The sequence below is a fragment of the Ostrinia nubilalis genome, chromosome 3 (assembly GCF_963855985.1).
Source record: "Ostrinia nubilalis chromosome 3, ilOstNubi1.1, whole genome shotgun sequence".
NCBI classification, from domain to species: domain Eukaryota; kingdom Metazoa; phylum Arthropoda; class Insecta; order Lepidoptera; family Crambidae; genus Ostrinia; species Ostrinia nubilalis.
In genome coordinates this window covers 6,552,114-6,572,396 of record NC_087090.1, presented here as the reverse complement: position 1 = coordinate 6,572,396, position 20,283 = coordinate 6,552,114, and the positions used below count along the sequence as shown (strand labels likewise).

Sequence of the window (20,283 nt, the reverse complement as noted above, 5' to 3'; positions counted from 1 at the left end):
TTAAATAAATGCATTATTTGTTTCATAACTTACATTTAAATTATCATAAATAATTATTTAAAAACCAAGCATCAAAATGTTATCCATAATATCCTTGAATCGGTAGTGTCACGAAATAGGGGACACCCGAAAAATAATATGTACGCTATTTCGTGAGTCAATTAATCGCAATTTTAAAGGAATTCTACGTATTCATATAACTTTTTTCTAAGCCAAATCAATTGTCAAGGAACACATGAAACCACTATTACAAGTTTTATTTAAATGGACGTTCTTTCGCCTTTTTATAAGCTTAAGAAGTTGGAGCGCTAACCTTACGGTGAGAGCAACCTTTGCACGCCGCACGGCTGTTTTTGGCTCTATGAGAGTTTGGAGCTTCGTATAGCTCTCATTTTTGGCGCCACAATGTTGGTACTTGGTTTTTTAGATAGCTTAAATAATAGAGTTTTTGTAGTAATGAAGAATTTTTATAAATAATATTCCATTTGCTTATTATTTAAGCTAGAAAAAAAACTTACGAACTTACGTACTATCACGAACTAGTAGCCGTTTACCTTAATTCTGAGTTGGAAAAGCAGAAAATGCAGCATTCTATTTTAATAACAAAAATTGTTGTGTTGTTATGCACCCTACCAAAATCGTCCTTTTTTTGGAAGGACTGATCTAAGTCTTCAAATTCTGTGGGTCTAGACAAAGTACACATTTGAATCGCAAACCAGTCGAAAAGTAGTCGAAAAGCCTTTTTTTGTATGGAGTTTTGACGGATTCGATTTTCGATTCGATCAAAAAGTGCACTTTGTCTAGATCTAGAGTAGACCCACTGATGTAGTCCAAAAGTAAGGCCCACCCACATCTTTAACCTTAGAGAATTAATATGCCTATTCATCATCATCATCATCTCAGCCATAAGACGTCCACTGTTGAACATAGGCCTCCCCCAATGCTTTCCATGTTGCGTCCTATGCCTAAGTAGGTATTATAAATTCCCGTTTCCCCGTTTTTAACTCGACACTGGGACACTGGCAAGAGGCATAGCGTAGCCATAAAAAAATCCGACAGAAAAAAAACGACGTCGTGACGTCGCTGTCGCTGTTTTACCGCCGTTTTTACACAGTAGCGTAGTACCTATCATGGTGCTATGGTGTAGCGTGGTTGTTACATTTTAAATACCTACTTGCATTGAAGGATATCCTGAGTTCACCTTCCCCGTGACCTATTTATTATAATTATTGTTAAATTGATGATTTGTGTAATTTACGCTGGACTTGGCGACATTATGACTTAATTGTGAGACAACCAGTTGTTGGAAAGGTAATAAATAAGTAATATCGTTGAGCAGTCCTTGCTAACATCCTGTGTGCAGTTTGCAAGTGAGATGAAGAAACCAGTTTTCCTACTAATTTTAGTCCTAAAAATAAATCAATACATAAAATATTTTTTATTTTTAGGGATGTAACGATTTCGATGCCTAAATAGTCAGAGCACCTACCTTACCTCCTCTATCTAATATGCAGAACTGTGCCCGGTGTAGGTATTTATTCTGTAAGCAAGTTTCAGGTTCGATTTCTGGCGGGTCAATATATTTTGGGATTTTTTTATAAATCCGCATCTGGGTGTTCGGGGAACTCTATCAAAATATCAGGGCAAACATTACGCTTCATACAAATTATTAAAACAATATTTGCACTAAGTAGTTCGGTAACAGAAATTTTTGCAGTCGTGGCCTTAAAAAGCATAGGCATCAAATCAAACGCCTGCCTGGGTCAGTAAGTAAGTACTACTACTAAAAATATTTTGCATAGGAAGTATGATCCTGTATTATTTTGATGGAGGAAGTGATTGCAACAAGGTTTACCTATTATGTACTTCTTCATCGATAGATGATCTCAATTAACTATCGACTAGAGTCAGACCTTGTGTCTGTTAGCTAAGCGGTTTTAAAGAGCGCGAATGCAGCTACACGGTTTAATCCGATAAGATACTTCTCACAGATGGCTGGCCAGGGAACAGAGAGACCGTGGCAGGTACGAGCAACATTTCTGGCTCGCAACACCAACAATTTAATCAGGAACGTCATTGAAAACCTGAAAGTTCAACCCAATCCGGAAAAGAAACTTATCCCGCTTTCTCTCGGTGAGTGTTTTTTATTTATGATTATTTTTTAAAGTTAAATTAAATTAAAAAGTAAAAGTTACTGAAACGTATTTTAATACCTACTCGTACATAATACAGACTTTGAAATAACTTTTAGGCATTTTAGATTATTATTTTTGTTCGGTCAGTTTATGAAGCTTACTTAGAAAATATATAGATATTTATGATACTAAGTGAGATGCACATTTATCATTATCATCAAAATTAATTTTATACACACTGTGTCATGTTTATTCAATGTAAAACTTAGTTTATAAATCATTTAACAAATCATTTATTTCCCGCGTAGGTCAGAATTTCATGAAGTTCTTCTTTATTTATGATTGAAACACTGGCCAAGGACGTGAATTTGTTATAAGGTGTAAATTCCGTCGGCCGTTTGGTGTAGTGGTTCAGAACGGACTATTAACTATGCCGAGAAGTCCAGGGTTCGATTCCCGGCCGGGCTGAAATGATGAATTTTAATTTCTGCGATGTGTCAGGGTGTTACTGAACTATGTATAAAGTTACGTTAAAAAGTATTAGTATATCTGTCACCGGAAAATAACAAGACTCGTAAGTTGATCAATTTTCTAGGTAGTTGATCAACTCTCGGAAAATAATAAACGGCATTTGAAATGTTACTATTTAACGTATGTATTTTAGTAAGTTGATTAATTTACGGCGTCTTGCCGTTAAATCATCCGACAAAGGCAAGGTGCACGTTGATTGGTTAAAAGACTCCCGTGCTTTTATACCGCTCCCCGCCACCCGGCCGCCGCCATTACCGGTTTAAACGTAAACAAATTATTATCTATCTATTTTCTTTATTCACAGTAGTAAAATTAGCAATTGTTGTTTTGTGTGGTAATAATTCTCATTATAACGCGTCATTTTATTTATGATGAGTGAAATGGAGTCTGTAGTGGTAGAAATAAACAAACTTACTTATTATTAATATAACTTGCAATAATAAAACTTTGAGCTCCAATATATTTTTTTAAACATTTTTCATTTATTTAACTATATAGCATAGACGAACTTTAATATCCCTATCTCTAAAATGTAAATGTCACCGTAAAATTGTGAATTCCGTCAGATTATAATCTGACGTAGTTAAATTACAATCTAACCTAACCTAACCCACTGTTAGTTTACAATCTAACGCGTTATATTATAAACTGACAGAGTTCACAATTTCACGTTGACATAAATATTAAAACAACATAATCTAAGTGTCTGTCGACCAATCAGAGAAAAGCGTATTAAGTGACGGATAATAGTGTACCGTCAAATAGTACACTGGGCAACGATTGGCCCATTTGTGGATGATTTTACTTGTAGCAATATAAGTTAATTATTAAATTACGGCTAGGTAACGTAAGTTGACCAATTAGCTAAAATTCGATGCGTTAAATAGTACATTTCAACTGCCGTTTGTTATTTTCCGAGAGTTGATCAACTTCCTAGAAAATTGATCAACCTACGAGTCTTGTTATTTTCCGGTGACATATCCGTTAAGATAGCACCCACAACAAAAGCATAATATAAGTTGCTTTGGTTACTTTGGGGCTAGCTGGCGCTGTGTGAAATTGTTCAAAGATTTATTTGTTTATAATTATTAAAAAAATTACATCTTAGGTGACCCTACAGTTTTCGGGAATATCACCCCGCCTGAAGAACTGTTGCAAGCCGTTCGGGATAGCATAGATAATAACAAAAGCCGTACATATGGGCCCACTAATGGTCAGCTTGAGGCCCGTCAAGCTGTCGCAGACTACAGCATCCACCAGGGACGCGTGACGGCTGATGACGTCATACTCACCAGCGGATGCGCGCACGCACTGGAGCTCGCCATCACGGTGCTGGCTGAAGATGGACAAAATATCCTCGTGCCGAGACCAGGGTACATGATCTACATGACGCTAGCTGAGGGTCTGGGAATACAAATCAAGTACTACGACTTGTTGGTACGTTATATTGAATTACCTAGAACTGAAATATGTAATAATAATTAATTACTTAAGGTTGACCCTTTGGTTTTGACCAACGCCTCTAGAAGAGTAGAGAACTCTACTTTAAGCCAATTGCCCTGCTACTACATGGATGAAAAAAGAGCGACAGCCGACACCTATCTAAATGGCATTCAAATCTTATCATCTTCTAGAATTTGCAGAGCATGTAGATAGGGTACTATTTTGTTGCTAGGTGCCTAAGTAAATGTCTCGTAAAACTAAAATAATTACATTTTATTTTCTTCTTTTTGCCGGGGGCGCCGGTGACGTCAATTCATTTTATTAACCTAAGTACTTACCTGGGTGAATATCCCAAGCACGTTTTTTACGCGGCGGAGCTGAGAATCGATGGGAGAAATGTAACTAGAGCAATGAATTTTTTACTGTATATAGTTTAAACAGCGTTTTACACGATAGCAAAGTCTTCAGGACAATAGGTAGTTATTTTATGTGCTGAAAAAAATTTCAAAGACCCAAAATCTAATAGCGGTGGCGTGTCCTGACTCTATTTCTACTCATAAATTGTGTTATTCCTTCTTTCTCGGGGATTCTAGTAATTTAAAAATAATATAGTCATAAAATACATTAAATAAGTCTTCCTTATGATATGAAAGAAATGTCATATTTCATCATTTAAGTGTTTTAATAAATAGCCTTTCAAAAATGTCCCACGAAAAAAAGCAATTACAGTGGCTCAATTTCGACACTCTCTTACTTCTCCAAAGAAGCTTTGAAAGACGTAGAGTTGTTCTTCCCTGCATCACTCAGCTGTGTCCTCCTGATCGGGCTATAAAGACTTGCGACTTGTGGTATTGTTTTTCCAGTAGACACGTAAATATTTGTATCAGCGGCATAGGAATACAAAATTTTTCAATTCCGCTGTCAAGTGTTTGAGTGAAACCTACTTACTTAGATGCTAAACGATTCTTTTACATGATTAAAGTTTGGTATTTTGTTGTATCTGCATACAGAAATTATTGATCAGAATTATAGTTTTCTTTATAATTTGAATTTTGTAACAGTTTTTTAATTCCGGTGGCGCAATTTCGGTGGCTCCGGTGGCGAATCTATTGCCAGAATTGGTCTTATTAAGGTCTCAGTCACAACTAAAATATTGTCAGTTAATCGAAGTTGTATGATGTACTCGCCGTATCTTGATACTGAGCTCGGTCTAGCTCAGAAGCTTGAAAACCTGTAAGTGGGAGGTAGTGAAGACTTAAAGAGATTATGGTGTCTCCAACTCTGAACCCTCGCAGCCACCAGATAAGTTTCGACTTCTGATCTTGGAGGAGGGCTGATATGATGAAGTTTTCATACAAATACTTCAGAAGTTGCATGTATCGACAGTCAATTTGACGCCATTAAAGAGACTGTAGCACAGCCCAGGTCTTGATCGAATCGAAGAAGGTTTTCTTATAGTACAAGAAGGCCAATAATAATGACTGATTATAGTCCTCAGTCTTCTGCATAATTTGACGCAGTATTAAATATGTACGTAGTATTACGAACGTCTTTTCGAAAATGAGGTTGTTAACCAAAATGGTTCTGCTATCCTCGTTATCCATGTTGGTATATTAAATTTGATCCTCGCAAATACATACTTTCGATATATTACAAAAAATCGCCTCTATAATATACACTTTGTATCAGCGTGAGGACTTAGATAGCTATTTAAACATCGATACTAAGCAGAATCTTAAAAACAGATGAAAATAGTTCTGAAACAGCTAAAATTTCCCTAGCCTCGTAGGTTGCAATATATTCTGCCACTCGAGCTGAAAATTCTTGGGGTTTTGGAGCTGGATTGGCACTGGTCGTGGCTTAGACTTCATCAGTCGACATCTTTTGAGCATCTTTTATTCGGCATTCTTCTATTTCGGTGATCATTTCTTCTTCTTCCTCGGTTCCTCACTGATGAGGATTGCAACCACAGAATAGTGTTCTTCCACAGACTACGGTCATAAGCTGTGTGGTGATTGGAGAATGCACATGTGATTAAATTGCCTGTTCGTCTAAAAAATAATAATGCCTACATTTTGATTTTTGCAGTTTTTGCTATTAGGGTGCAGCTCAGTACGCTTTTACAGTTCTGGCATCTTTTGCTTGGCCTTCTCCCTCCACGAGGCTGGCTGGATTTAGTCCTCCGTTTCTTAATTGTACTACTTTCATTTAGCTCATTGTCGCTAGGTTTGCATAGTTTTCCGTTAAATTACCCTGTCACAAATTTATGTAATGTGTTAGTTCAGTAGCTGATATAGGTCTAGAAATATCTTCATACTTAGTCTCCACTTTGCTTGGTCTTTAGCGAATAATTAGTTGCGTAATTCGGAGTGTAGGATAGGTATGATACCATCATGAAAACTTGGCTAGCTTGGACCAACCTTTTTTAATTATGGAAGATAAACCTAACACCAACCTGGGGCAGTTGGTCGCCCTCCCGGGACTAGAGTTGGTTTCTGAGTTTGAGGGTCATGTTCATGATGTCTTTGTGATGAGTCTAGAATAACGAGCTGTTGGCGGCTAGAGCCAGAAAGTTTTGGATTTGTTCTCTATGGAGGGATTTTGCCGTTATCACCATGCTTAGCAGGCTGGTTGGTAGTTCCAGTATGGTAGTATAATACCTGGAAAGATGCTGCAGCCCACCCTCCAGTATTTTGATTGCTTAGTCGCCTCTTAAGACTCACATGGGAAGATCTGATGCTTTTTAGGGTCACAACATAGGCCTGAATATTGTTATTAATTATAAACATCTTTACTGGATAATAATACTTAATTGATTACAAATAAATAAGTAATTTGAGACAATCATCCATAACATTCGTAATTCCGCTGTATAAATAAATTTCGGTGGATTGGTTCTTAATTCCGGTGGCTCAAATACAATTTCGGTGGCTTTTGATAATTTCAAATTAACATATCTCGAGAAGTATTAATAATATTTTGATCTCTACCATATCATTGAATAATACAAGTCATTTACTATTATTTCTGCCACAAAAAAGTTTTGGAAAGTGGAAATTAAAATTCGCCACCGGAATTACGCAAAAAACGAGTTTGTTGATATTCACCCACCTACTGTATGAAAAGATAATTACCTACTTACACATAAGTAGGTACAATTTATGTTTTTTTTTCAATGTCATTGAAAGTTTTGCATTATTATCTAAGTAGGTAAGTAGTTAGGTATAGCCCGACCAGGAACATAAAAACCCTCGCCATGTTGCGGAAAACTAATGGTACTAATTTCTTTTAATGGCAACAGTAACTGAAAACTTCATTGAAATGTCACCTTGCATGTCAGTCTATTGCTGTCAAAGTGTAAAAAAACTTTAGTTTAAATGTGCGCAATTGATTTTGTGAATTAAATTGCTAAAATCTTTTTATAGTCGTAAAAGAAAAGTGGTTCACAAGGTGTTAAAGTATTTGTCGAAGAGAAATACTAAGGGTTCGGACAATATTTTCATTGAATAATGTTTCCGACAAAGGTTGTCAAATTGACTGACATGTTTATCGTATAGTACAGTCCACTATGAAAATTAGCTGTGGTTTGTTTCAACTACCTATTTTAAAGTTTTTTGTCACTTTCTAAGTGTTGCATTTTATGGAATTGGGAAAGAAGTACCGAGTTTGAAGCGTTCATGAGCAGACATTGCAGTTGAATAATTCAAGTTCAGAATTTGATTATTGATGAATAATAAAATAAATCCTACTAGCTCGATTGATGGTTTCATTTAATTTATTTAAACTAGGTTACCTATAATAATATTTTTTTCGTTAATTTATGAAAATATCAAATTAGCCCGTAATCCTGAATCCTGATACATAAAGTTAGCCTATTAATTTAACACAGGTACGACTGTACTCAGTGTTGCACTATCAAATGCAATTGACGCGCCTCTATGCCAGGGTTTTTATGTTCCTGGTCAGGCTATACATAAGTTATTGTCATATTTTTTCCTTGTTTAAATTACACTGAATTACCTACTTACTTTAATTACTGTACCCACTGAGGAATAATTTAAGCCTAAGATGGAATAGCAGAGACTCCACTATTATAAACAATTCGTTCTGACAAGGGATGGACAAAGTTCAGCTACGTACTTACCTGTAATAGTTGATTGGTTACTTTCAGCCAGAACAAAAGTGGAAAGTAGACTTGGAGAGCTTACAAAAACAAATTGATGACAAAACTGCAGCCATTGTAGTGATTAACCCTTCAAATCCTTGTGGATCAGTTTACTCCGAGGAACACCTACTCGAAATACTCGACATCGCATCTAGGAACCGTGTGCCCATTATTGCCGATGAAATTTATGAGCATTTTGTGTTCTCAGGGCATAAGTACACGGCTATGTCTGCTCTTTCCAAGGATGTTCCTATTCTTACTTGTAGCGGACTCACAAAGAGGTTCTTAGTACCAGGCTGGCGAATGGGGTGGCTGATTGTACACGATCGGAACTACATTTTTGGGAAAGAAATTCGCCAAGGTTTGAGGAATTTATGCGGTAGACTACTTGGGCCTACTACGTTGATACAGCATGCCTTGCCTAGTATATTGACGTCCATGCCGCAGCATTTCTTCGATGGAGTAATGTCCTTCATGGAGGTAAGTTTCGTTCGTATTTGCTCTTTGCGATTGATATTATCATCGGTAGATTTAAAATAGATAACAAGGGATAACATGATGTCTGTTTTCAGAGCCAAGCGAAGTTAGCCTGCGAAGCTTTACAGCGGGCACCTGGCTTACGCCCGATAATGCCCCAAGGTTCAATGTACATGATGATAGAGATCAAAGTGTCTATGTTTTCCGAATTTCAGAACGATCTCCAGTTTATTGAACGCTTATACTCCGAGCAGTCCGTGCTCTGTATACCGGGACAGGTTTGTATAGGACGGTCACCGATTCATGTACTTTTTGCTGTGACAACATGACTAAAGGCAACAGGCAAACTCGCTTCTACAGTATTCTAGATGCATTTTCACAAAAGTATAAAAATTATTATTTATAACATTTTCCTGAGTTTTTTTATGGAATGAACATCAATAACAATAGAGTAGGTTTAAACTGCACTTTTTTGTACTATTTTATATTAAATGCAGCACGTTTCATGTGTTTTATCACATTTCAGTGTTTTTACTATCCGAACTTCATGCGCATTGTACTGACGGTCCCTGAGGAAATTCTGCGTGAGGCGTGTCAAAGGATCATCGCATTTTGCAAGGACCACGCAACACCGAAAGAAAAACACATCGAAATGATTACGAACAAGTTATCGGTTGATAAAGAATGGAGGGTTATTTATTAAGTGTAATTGTATGCCACTAATTCTATTGATTAAAGAAAAAATATGCGTTTAACTTAGCATACAAAAGATTGAGTACAATATTTCAGGATAGGTACCTACTTAGTATACAAAAAGCTTATTACAAAAATCTCCGGGTAAGATTCCGGGTGTGGCAAGCAAATTTTTGGAAATCTTTGAATGCAGTTTGCTTTCTTAAAAAAAAAGGAATGTTTTCTTTGAGTAAAATTTTCTATCTACAATATTATGAGTACTTTTCCTAAAGGTGGCCAGTGGCCACCCTGTATACGCGCATGCGCGAACTAAGTCGCAGCCGTGTGCATTATGAATGCGAAAAATTATACAGGGTGTCCCAGAATAGGTGAATCAAACTGCTAGGGGAGGTAGCTAATGTACTATCCCTAAAAATATGAAAAAAAAAATAAAGCGCATAAGGACACACATTTTTTTTAATGTGAAAATATATCAGCTTTGCCTAAGTATCTGGCTATAATTGCTGCGTTTGGAGTATATTTGTACTTTTTTCTTACTAATATTAATTGTACATGATCGCTTCGTTTATCTGTAAACAAACTTGAAAATAATGACTAGATTTCGAGTTTGGAGCACTTTATGTATTTAAAAAAAAAAACCGAACCCAAAAATTTTTTTTCATATTTTTTAGGGATAGTACATTAGTAGAGCTACCTCCCCTAGCAGTTTGATTTATCCTTTCTGGGACACCCAGTATAGTAGTGCAAAATTAGCATGGGATGGTGGATAAGATACCTAATTGTTTGAATAATTTATTGATTCATTAATTAACTAAGCAAAAAAGTTAGGTACAATTATATTGCCAAACCATGTATTTTGTCGACAGTCTTTAATTGTTCAGTGCAGTGGAAAGAGTGTTGAAATATTTAAATTAAAAAAAAAACAGAAGTTAAGAAAGTGTTAGTTTAGTTAGATATTCTTCTATTGTAGAGTCACGTCAAAATTACCTATCATAAGCAAATGATTAAATACATCAGCCCAGTTTACTAAAAAAAAACAACAGTTGAAACAGTCTCATTTTACGGTTTATTGATTGTTTCATGAAAACGTGAGAATAAAACAAAAAAATTAAGAAGCTCATTATGAGACCACAGACTTTTTATCGGCCGATATTTTGGATGGCTTCTAATTTGCATGAGGAATCTGCCAGTCGGTACACTTGGTGCTACCAAACCCGGTGTAGCTTTACCAAATCCGTGTAGGTACCTAACTTTCATACTTGTTTATAAATAACTAGCGGCCGCCCGCGACTTCGTACGCGTGGACCCCTTTTAACCCCCTTAGGGGTGGAGTTTCGTAAAATTTTCCGGAATTTTCTTTGCTATAAACCTCACGGAGCCCGAGACCTTTCCAACGAATGCAAAACCGTGGAAATCCGCTCGTGCCTTCTGGAGTTATAGCGTCAGGAAGGAAAACCCGACTTATTTTTATATAGTAGATGATTGCAGCCCGACCAATCTATCGGCCGTTAAAAAGTCTGTAATATTAAGGGAATCTAAGAGAAACCCTATTTTCATTTTAATATTGAACACAAATCATAATAGCGAAGTTTGATTTGATAACTATAAGGAAATTATTAACATTGTCTCCTTTAGTTTAAACACGAACAGTGACTCAAACAACATTCTCTTACCTATGAAATAACGCAAATATCACTTAAGCAATAAGAAAAATGTTTAATGTCATGTTAACACATCGTGTCAGTTGACTTGAATATTAATAGTGCCGTTCGTTGTTGATGTTTTAGGACTTAGTTATTGTTCGTATATTTTACTTAAATACATATAATCATAAATTCTAACAGGATTGAAAATAAACAACTGAATAATAGTGTCCTGAACAATTTTTTTTTATGCTTAACAAGACAGATGTTGAGGACCGATAACCCACTGGTCGGTCCCCATCGGCCTAGCAATTCCCGACGTAAAAATATTTTTCCAAGAAAAAAGGTACTAAGATAAACCGCAATCATACCTGATTTTTAAGTGAACTTTTTTGAAGAGGTTCATTTGGGTTTGTGTGGTGGCTTCGGCCTCTGTCATAGGACATGCGTATTGCGTAAGCAATATAAAATAAGTACATAAAAGCACAAACCGTTTGTTTGTGGTTTACATCTGTGTATGTGTTTATATTGAATTCTTAGCTTGAATCTAGCTAGCATACATAGGCATAGCTAGATAATAGTATTTATCTGCTTACAAACAAAACACAATAACAAAAACAACATAATATTATTATTACGTACTTGCATCCTTTGAAACAAACAAGGACTTGTAAGAAGTTTGTTTACAGGCTAAAAATTAAATTAATGTTGCAGGTAATATTTATTATTATATCCTGATGCAGTGATTTCTCAGCGCTTTAATAACGTAATAAAAATTATACCTTGCGCAAATGAGGTAATTTTCTTTTCATAATAATCTGTTCACGCTCTTCGAAACAAGTAGGTATAGGTAATTCTGTATTCTACATTTTTAAGCCTATACTTTTTTAAAATTATTCAATTGCAATTTGCGTATTTTTATTTTTACATAATAGATGATATTATAAAAATATTATTATACAGGTGCCAATAAACGTGACATTGCAATGTATAAAGTATGTACTTATTTCGCTCGTGAGTTTTAAACTGATATTAATATAATTTAAGTAATCGTAAAAACACATTTTTATCATGAATATTTTAATAGTGAATAGGAGGAATGTTTAAATAAGTCGCTCTACTACCGCACTACCGTCATCTCATCTACATTTTGAAACCAGTTCCGCGGCTCGGGAGCTTGATTCGTCAAACGCCACAGTTCTGATACAAAAGTAAGGTGTATTGGTTCGTGGGCAATATTCTGAATAAACATTTAAGCGTCGCCACAGCTTTTGGTATCCCGCAAGTTTGGTGCCGATGTCGTCAGGTCGATCGCAGGACAAGCGGGCTTGGGAGGTGCGCGCGTCAGCTCTAGCTCGGAATACGCACAATCTGATAAGGAGCATCGTCGAAAATCTGCAAGTAGAGCCGAACCCCGAAAAACAACTGATAGCGCTTTCAGTAGGTGAGTCTGTTTACTAGCCTTTTCTCGTATTATGCAAGTGCGCAGCGGCGTTAAGGATAATGAAAGTTATAACTGTTTTGATAAAGCTTCTAGAAATGTAGAGATCTTTCTTGTGACGCGTGAGTGAGCGTTATTTTGATACGAAAGCGAAATAAAATCTAATACAATTCTAAATAAAAGTTTTATTAAATAAAAACCTGACGCAATTTTCAAAATAGGTATCACGTTCGAAAATTAGCGCATAAAATTAACAGAATTATTTCAAGGTTAGCGAGATTTTTTCTATTTTGTTACGTTAAAAATAGAATGCTACCTACTTTAAATCCATAAAATTTTCGAAAAGGTTAAATAATCTTGTGAATTTCAGGTGACCCAACAACTTTTGGGAACCTAAATCCGCCGGAGCAAGTGATCCAAGCTGTGCGGGAGAGTATAGAATGGCATACAAGTCGAGGGTATGGGTCCATGGTGGGCCACCCGGAGGCGCGGCAGGCGGTGGCGGAGTACAGCGCGCACCAGGGCCCCGTGGCCGCTGAGGACGTGATCCTCTGCAGCGGCTGCTCGCACGCCATCGAACTCGCCATCACGGTTCTCGCCGATTCCGGACAGAACGTTCTCGTCCCCCGACCCGGGTTCATGATATACAAAACTGTTGCCGAAGGATTGGGGATAGAAATCAAGTATTACAACTTACTGGTGAGTGACTACAGTGTTTTATTTATCAAGTTAAATGAGAACTTTTTTTGGTATTCAATCAAGTTCACAGTTAAGACCTATGCTCGCATTCCATATTTGTCAACATTCCTTAAGTAAATTCTTCATCATTAGCATTACCTTTTAACGGTCGTAAATCAATACCATTTTAAATTGACGCTAAATGTCCATTGAGTCCTCTAATAAAGGTTAGGTCAGGCATATGAAACATGTCTTGACGAGGTAAAAAATGTTATTAATGTGCTGTACCTAGAACATCGACAATAATCAATAGGATGTCACGCGGATACGGTACCCTAAAATTGAGACGTAACGAGGAGTCTCGTCTGGCTAGTGTGTAAATGGGTATATGAGGCGATGTGAGACGAGTTTCTAGATTAAAACGGGTTTCCAGTATACTCTGAGCCAAATTTGCATATGCTTATTTACGCATTTATTCCTTTGTAACTGCGTAAATCCTTGATTAGAGGTTAGGCATAAATATTATTAATATGAATTTCTATAAAATTCCAGCCTAATCAACAATGGAAAGTCGATCTGGAGGATCTAGAAAATCAAATAGATGATGACACTGCGGCGATAGTCGTGATCAATCCGTCAAACCCATGTGGCTCGGTGTATAACAAGGAGCATTTGACTGAGATCATAGATATAGCTTCAAGGAACTGTGTGCCTTTAATTGCAGACGAGATATACGAACACTTTGTGTTTTCTGGTCATGAATTCACAGCTATTTCAGCACTATCGAAAGACGTACCTGTTCTGACGTGCGGTGGCCTTACCAAAAGATTTTTGGTGCCTGGCTGGAGGATGGGATGGCTGATCGTGCACGATCGTCAAAATATACTAGGCAAAGAAATTCGAAAGGGAATAAGCAATCTAGCAAGTAAAATACTCGGACCTAATACGCTAATACAGAGAGCCTTGCCGACTATACTCAAGACCACACCGCAGAGTTTCTTCGATGAGGTTGTCCTTTTTATCGAGGTGAGTGGAAGGTTCCACGCGGCGAGTTAGGGCAGCTGTTATTAACCGGAATTGTGTAGATAAGCCCTTTTTCCAGGTAATATCGAAAGTTTTAGAATGCGTTTATTCATGAGAACGAATGAACAAACAGTTTAATTAAACGAGCTTTAGAATTAAAATGTACCTATTGCACAATAATAATACTAATGTTACTCTAAAATTAAAGGAACCGAATTCTCAACAGAGAAAGTTTTAAAATATAAATCAATTGATAATAATCGGCTTGATCTTGTTGACCTCTTCTATCCTTTCACAACAGTAAGGTATAATTAAGTAGATAATTATGCATAAGTAGCCAGTTGTACTAATTAAAGAGATCCCACTGAATTCTAAACTTTACTTAATAGCTATTATTTATTTCCCAGAACCAAGCTAAACTGGCCTATGAGGAGCTACGACGAGCTCCCGGGCTCCGGCCCATTATGCCACAAGGGGCGATGTACATGATGATTGAAATAAAAATGGCGCAGTTCCCTCAGTTCAGCAGCGAACTGCAGTTTGTGGAGCGAATGGTCTCAGAACAGTCCGTGTTCTGTCTGCCAGGAGAGGTAAAAATATATAACTATCTATGTAGTATATTATTATTTTTACTCTTTTGATATTACCCGTGTCGAAAACACTGTTAGTAAATATAACAGTTTTAGAGATAACTAGGTAAAAAAAATCTAATCTATCCCTAAACGAAAAATCTTGTGAATTTTCAGTTCCGCAAATAGGTAGTACCTAACAAGGTATCTAAATGTGCAAAAAAATGAGCGTAGTCTTTTTTATGTGTTGAAAATGAGCAAGTTTTCCGTTATAATTAAATTGACTTACGTCAATGTTAATTTTGAGACAACACCCTATTAAACATATTAAGTAGGTAGGTACCTAAATACTTTTTTTTTCATTTCAGTGCTTCTGCTATCCAAACTACATGCGCATCGTGTTAACTGTGCCAGAAGACATCATGAGGGAAGCGTGTCAGAGGATAGTCAAGTTTTGCCAAGATCACATCGTGACCAGAGAAAAGCTGAAAGAGATTGACACCAACGTGGTGTCCATGCCTAATGCAACTGAAGTCATTTGCGATGACGCACTGCCACGCGTAAATTAGCAAATTAACGACATTGTTGTTAGATTTTTTTTTTGTAAATAGCTAAACGATTTAGCACACGGGGATTTTATTGAATAAATAGGTTATTACGAAATATTTTTTTAGTTTTTTTTTGTATAGATCATCATCACATACTTATTTGTAAAAACCACGTCAACACTCATGTCGAAGTTTCTGATATTACATATTGTATCAAACTTACAAATAAACTAAGCTATGTCCAGATTAAGCATTAACGTTTTGGAATTTTTAAATTATTAATATTCATTTAATTTCTTGGCGTCTAACTCGTTGATGTCTTTTCTACACGCATCGTTATTATTTAAGTGTTATTAAATGAAATAAGTGCTTATTTACTTTTAAGTTTGTTTAAGTACTAACGCAAGTTTATTATTCTTTGAATGATCACACAGACACCGTTAATAATAATGTTGGAATCAGTCAATGTCCGTCATCAAGATAATCAAGATAGAAGGAAGGTGACTCTCATAAAATCAATCTTGCAAACAAATTTTATTGTAAACCGCAGTAAGATTGTCCGAAAAATATGGTCTGGTATGTTTTAGATCATATTCGATAAAATCATTGGAAAAACGCTATGCAACTTAGTAACGCAGAGCCTGATGTTCATACGCGACCATCGAACCCGCGACTGCTCTATAGTCCGGGGTACGTGAACCATTAGATCATCGGTCGACAATACCTACTCATATTTAAGTGGGCAAGTACGAACACTTTGTTGTGTAGGTAAGGCATTTTCGTCAGAAAACATAGGTAAATGTTAGTAGTTAAGTGAAAATTACGTTTGTAAAACTCGTTTACATTTTTATCGCACATTAGGTACAATAATTGCATATACGTAGTAGGTAAAAAGGCTACATAAGAAAAGTTGAATGTGGGTTATTAAACGGTAAAAAAAAATCTTAATAACAAAGTAAAAATCGGTACTCAATAGTTACAACGAACTGCTTCAGTTTTTTGGTCTTTATTAACTTGAAGTACTTAACTATATTTCAAATTTTGTTACTAATGGTTTAATATTAACGAAATTAAAGTTAACCAGTAAGGTTATGTCTACGATGCAAGCTGCGAAAAGCTCTTATTGCGCCATTTTATCAATGTTACGCGATAACTTTTAAAGGCGTCTAAAATCAATGATAAGATTTATCACGACGCGCATCTTAGCCATGTGCGTCCGGGGTGGCACGGTTGACACGGTGCCCCCCGGAATCCCTGTCTCATCTGTGCCCCGGAATGGTAGGGTGGACCCCTCCCCCCCTCCCCAGGATGTTGGGCTACTGATTTCATGATGGTATCGCCCCCCGTCCCCCTTGGCTGCATAGCATAATGCCTTTGCCTTTTCCATTTCCTGCACAACCAAAAAAAAAAAATCTGCCGACTTCTAGGCGGGAAAGTGAAGCGAAGCGTCTCGTGTTAAGCAGTTTTATTTATTTTCTTTGGTGTTTCGCCGACTGTTCGTGAAAGTGTATGAGTGTAGGCAAAACAATGCAAAATAATTTTTCCATAAAGTGCCACATCTTTACTGACTCACAACGCCAAATTCAAGGGTAGGGGAGAGGGTATCATCTACCACCATTCATTTAATAAAAAAACTGTTAACTTGGCTGTATAGTTAATACCTTTTCCGAAAATAAAAAAAAACGAACAAAAAACTATTAGTGTCATCACTGTCATCCAGTGTCATTAGTGTCATTCTTTCTAGCCTCAAATTGGAATTTATTGGATTTTCAAGACATTTTAATTCCTAATTTGTTGCACAAAAGCTACATAAATATTAAACTTGTAAAATGTCTCAAGTCAAAACGAACAAAAAGTTCAAGTGGGCTTTGGATTACAATCAGAAGTAAGTGTCGTCTAAAGTTATCTAGTCTCGGAAGGTAGGTATGTGATAAATGTAATTAAAATGTACATAATTTATAAACCTTTTTATATTACAGAAATAAAGCTATCTCCGGGGATTTGCCGTCTCCGCCAGGATACAGCCAATCAGCCAGTGCAAACTATGCCGAGACATCCAAAGATACGGATTCTAACCATCTTTTGATCAAGAAATTGTGGGATGTAGCACTGGGACCACTAAAACAGGTGCCTATGAATCTATTCATTATGTACATGGCTGGAAATTCCATCTCCATTTTTCCTATAATGATGGTGGGAATGTTGATTGTGCGACCTGTGAAAGCATTATTTACAACTCAAAGTACATTCAAAATTGTAGAGGGCACACAAGCTGCTGGTCAAAAGTTTGTATACTTTATCGGTAACATTGTGAATATATTGTTGGCTTTGTACAAATGTCAGAGTATGGGCTTATTACCTACACATTCCAGTGATTGGCTTGCATTCGAAGAGCCCCTGACTCGAGTGGAACATATTGGGGGTGGCCTATCTTTATTGTAATAGAATAATTTAAACACATGTATCTGTTTTTAATGCTAATTTATTTAGATTATCATTGTATAAGAACTAATAAACATATTTACAAAATCATAGGATATTTTCTTAAAACTGATTTTCAAAATATTAGCAGTCCTTTCCACCTTTTTTGCCGTCATCTCCTCCTATTTTGGATTTAATGAAAGCTTGTGCCTTTTCAAAAAGAACCTTCGGATCTTCAACCTTGTCAATCTGAAAATAAATCATTTTTTATTACATTGACAGATCTGAAATTATTAATAGATTGTTCTCCACAAAATTATTACTCCTGGTTCAAAATGTAGGAAAAAAATAAGCAATTGAAATAAAACCAACCATTTCTTTTTATCCAAAACTGTTTCACATTGCTGAGCTGTTTTCTTACAAACATACCCAGCGGCATCCTGCATTAGGAAGAAAGTATATTCAATACTAAATCTAGTGACTGCAAAACACAAACTTAACACACAAAAGAGGCCATACATGTTGAACCAGGAACCTATAAATAAATCAAGGCAAGCCTGCAAATAATATAATGCTTGCAACAAAAATCAAAGGCAACTAACGTAAATGGACGACCATAAAATGGAATTAGGCATGGCCTCCTTTGCGACTACAAAATATGCAATTAAAAAGGTAATGAAAGTTGCAGTAAACAGAACGAATTTAGTACTTTGGATTTTACCTGATAATTTTGTGCTATGTATACTCCAGCATACAATCCCGTGCCAAATATTACCTGAAACAATTTTATTTTGAAAAATAATAAAACATAATTGGATGAACAAAATATAGGTACCTATATTTTGTTCATTCTAAGCCCCAGTGAGCAGGTATTAAAATGATGACCTATTCACTATAAGCACTAAATAAAATTTGCATTGTGCATTCCTCTTTGTTTCACTGACTGAAATGGTTGTTAGATTCATAGGTTATGAAACTTACTGATGTTTTCACCAGAGAAAAAAAACAACCCATGATTATGGGGATTGTTTCAATAGGATATCAGAACTGCTTAACCAGGCATTTTTATTTTAAACAGCATAACCAGCAATTTATTAAAATTCTGCAAAAATCAACATACAAATAAGTAGTCAATTTGACATTCTAAATTTGAATGATGATTTCATCTGGTTGTCTATTCTTTGACAGATTTTTCTTTACCAGTAAAAAGGTAAATTAAAAATATTTAACTAAAATGAAACTTAAAAATTTTGTAAATTACAAGTTTTACAACTTATTTTACACATTCACATGACCTAAGGTCCCTTTTTTCACACAATTAAAAATAGTACCAAAATAACAATGTTTCGCAGGTTGGTACTCAACTATGCTTATCTCTTTCATAATATTGGTAATTGTTCAAGTTAATGGGTTATTTTTATTGATAAACTGAGTAGAAATTCAAAAGTAATACACTGAATGACTGCAATAAGTAGTCTATCTAATGAAAACTTAGTTTTCAGTACAGAAGATAAGATGATATTTTACTAACCAGCCCCTTGATCATTTTGTTAGTTGTGTTCATAGGCTTTTCTGTATTTTCTGAACCACAAAAACCAATTCAATGTAAATTGAACTAATTTTTTGTTTCAATTTGACATTACACAATACCCCTCTCTGACAGCAGACCATGAAGCTAAAGATAAAAATGGAGGGCAAACTTGGAACAAAAACTTGAGTCAAATACCTACTTATATCTATCTCGCTCTCTGTGGCCCTACCTCTGATTTTAGTGTGAACTGTAGTATTGCTATCTTCTTATTTAAATCTCCTTGTAAATTCTTCGAAATAGCCAATTCACTTACCAAATCAGAAGTTAAACAAATAATTAATATTTGAAACTAAGATTACCTAGTTAAATAAAAAATCACAAAATTGTCGGCCATTTAGGCTTAATGTGTTGGCGAATCAGGGAATTACAATCCCAATTCCTGGGGAATCGGTACCATGTGGCAACATCGGCCCAATCCGGCCCATCATGGCGGTTAAGTATTTACTATTTTCAACCGACTTCAAAAAAAGGAGGAGGTTCTCAATTCGACCCGTATGTTTTTTTTCTATGTTTGTTACGCGATAACTCCGCCAATTATGAACCGATTTGAACAAATCTTTTTTCGGCGTATAGGTAATACCTCAAGGGTGGTCCCATTTAAATTTAATAATCATAAAAAAAAACAACCCCCAAGGGTGGAAAATTGGGGATGAACTTTTTTATACGCAATATCTCCGCCGCGTATTATTTTACACTAGACATGAAGAATATGGTCTCAATGTACTGCCTACCTGCAGTGGTAACATCAAGGTAATAATTAGTTAACTAAAAAGCAAGAAATAAGTAAAATTTTATAAAAAAAATAAAACCGACTCCAAAAAACCTACAATAAAAAGTAGAAAAATAATTACTAATTTACCTGCTTATTTATTAGGACGAATTAATATTTATGTAGGTATACCATGATTGATACTTTTGGAGTCGG

At 35.9% G+C, this 20,283-nt stretch overlaps 3 protein-coding genes and 1 long non-coding RNA gene across 4 annotated transcripts; 3 read left to right on the top strand and 1 right to left on the bottom strand.

The window, feature by feature from the left end:
- Positions 1–1,197: 1,197 nt before the first annotated feature.
- LOC135087764 (tyrosine aminotransferase-like) lies at positions 1,198–9,603 on the top strand. Its single transcript, XM_063982551.1, has 6 exons — positions 1,198–1,311; positions 1,992–2,133; positions 3,775–4,103; positions 8,281–8,754; positions 8,847–9,029; positions 9,278–9,603. Exons 2-6 carry the CDS (start codon positions 1,992–1,994, stop codon positions 9,452–9,454), a joined length of 1,305 nt encoding a protein of 434 aa, XP_063838621.1. The 5' UTR covers positions 1,198–1,311; the 3' UTR covers positions 9,455–9,603.
- Positions 9,604–12,244: 2,641 nt separating this feature from the next.
- Positions 12,245–15,463, top strand: LOC135087752 (tyrosine aminotransferase-like). The gene is made up of 5 exons (XM_063982531.1): positions 12,245–12,531; positions 12,899–13,227; positions 13,759–14,232; positions 14,637–14,819; positions 15,167–15,463. Exons 1-5 carry the CDS (start codon positions 12,384–12,386, stop codon positions 15,365–15,367), a joined length of 1,335 nt encoding a protein of 444 aa, XP_063838601.1. The 5' UTR covers positions 12,245–12,383; the 3' UTR covers positions 15,368–15,463.
- A 1,584-nt stretch (positions 15,464–17,047) lies between these two features.
- LOC135088276 (ER membrane protein complex subunit 4) lies at positions 17,048–17,878 on the top strand. The gene is made up of 2 exons (XM_063983152.1): positions 17,048–17,231; positions 17,326–17,878. Exons 1-2 carry the CDS (start codon positions 17,176–17,178, stop codon positions 17,786–17,788), a joined length of 519 nt encoding a protein of 172 aa, XP_063839222.1. The 5' UTR covers positions 17,048–17,175; the 3' UTR covers positions 17,789–17,878.
- Positions 17,811–19,429, bottom strand: LOC135088277 (uncharacterized). The gene is made up of 3 exons (XR_010260988.1): positions 19,299–19,429; positions 18,489–18,542; positions 17,811–18,016 (listed from the first exon to the last, which is right to left on the bottom strand). It is a non-coding gene; the product is annotated as an uncharacterized LOC135088277 (long non-coding RNA).
- Between the last annotated feature and the right edge of the window lie 854 nt (positions 19,430–20,283).

Excerpts from the sequence above, each read along its gene's own strand:
- LOC135087764 (XM_063982551.1), top strand. The coding sequence starts at position 1,992 with ATGGCTGGCCAGGGAACAGAGAGACCGTGGCAGGTACGAGCAACATTT. Across the intron at positions 8,755-8,846 it reads GAGTAATGTCCTTCATGGAG|AGCCAAGCGAAGTTAGCCTG; the intron begins GTAAGTTTCGTT and ends GTCTGTTTTCAG. Across the intron at positions 9,030-9,277 it reads TGCTCTGTATACCGGGACAG|TGTTTTTACTATCCGAACTT; the intron begins GTTTGTATAGGA and ends ATCACATTTCAG.
- LOC135087752 (XM_063982531.1), top strand. The coding sequence starts at position 12,384 with ATGTCGTCAGGTCGATCGCAGGACAAGCGGGCTTGGGAGGTGCGCGCG. Across the intron at positions 12,532-12,898 it reads ACTGATAGCGCTTTCAGTAG|GTGACCCAACAACTTTTGGG; the intron begins GTGAGTCTGTTT and ends TGTGAATTTCAG. Across the intron at positions 14,233-14,636 it reads AGGTTGTCCTTTTTATCGAG|AACCAAGCTAAACTGGCCTA; the intron begins GTGAGTGGAAGG and ends TTTATTTCCCAG.
- LOC135088276 (XM_063983152.1), top strand. The coding sequence starts at position 17,176 with ATGTCTCAAGTCAAAACGAACAAAAAGTTCAAGTGGGCTTTGGATTAC. Across the intron at positions 17,232-17,325 it reads GCTTTGGATTACAATCAGAA|AAATAAAGCTATCTCCGGGG; the intron begins GTAAGTGTCGTC and ends TTTATATTACAG.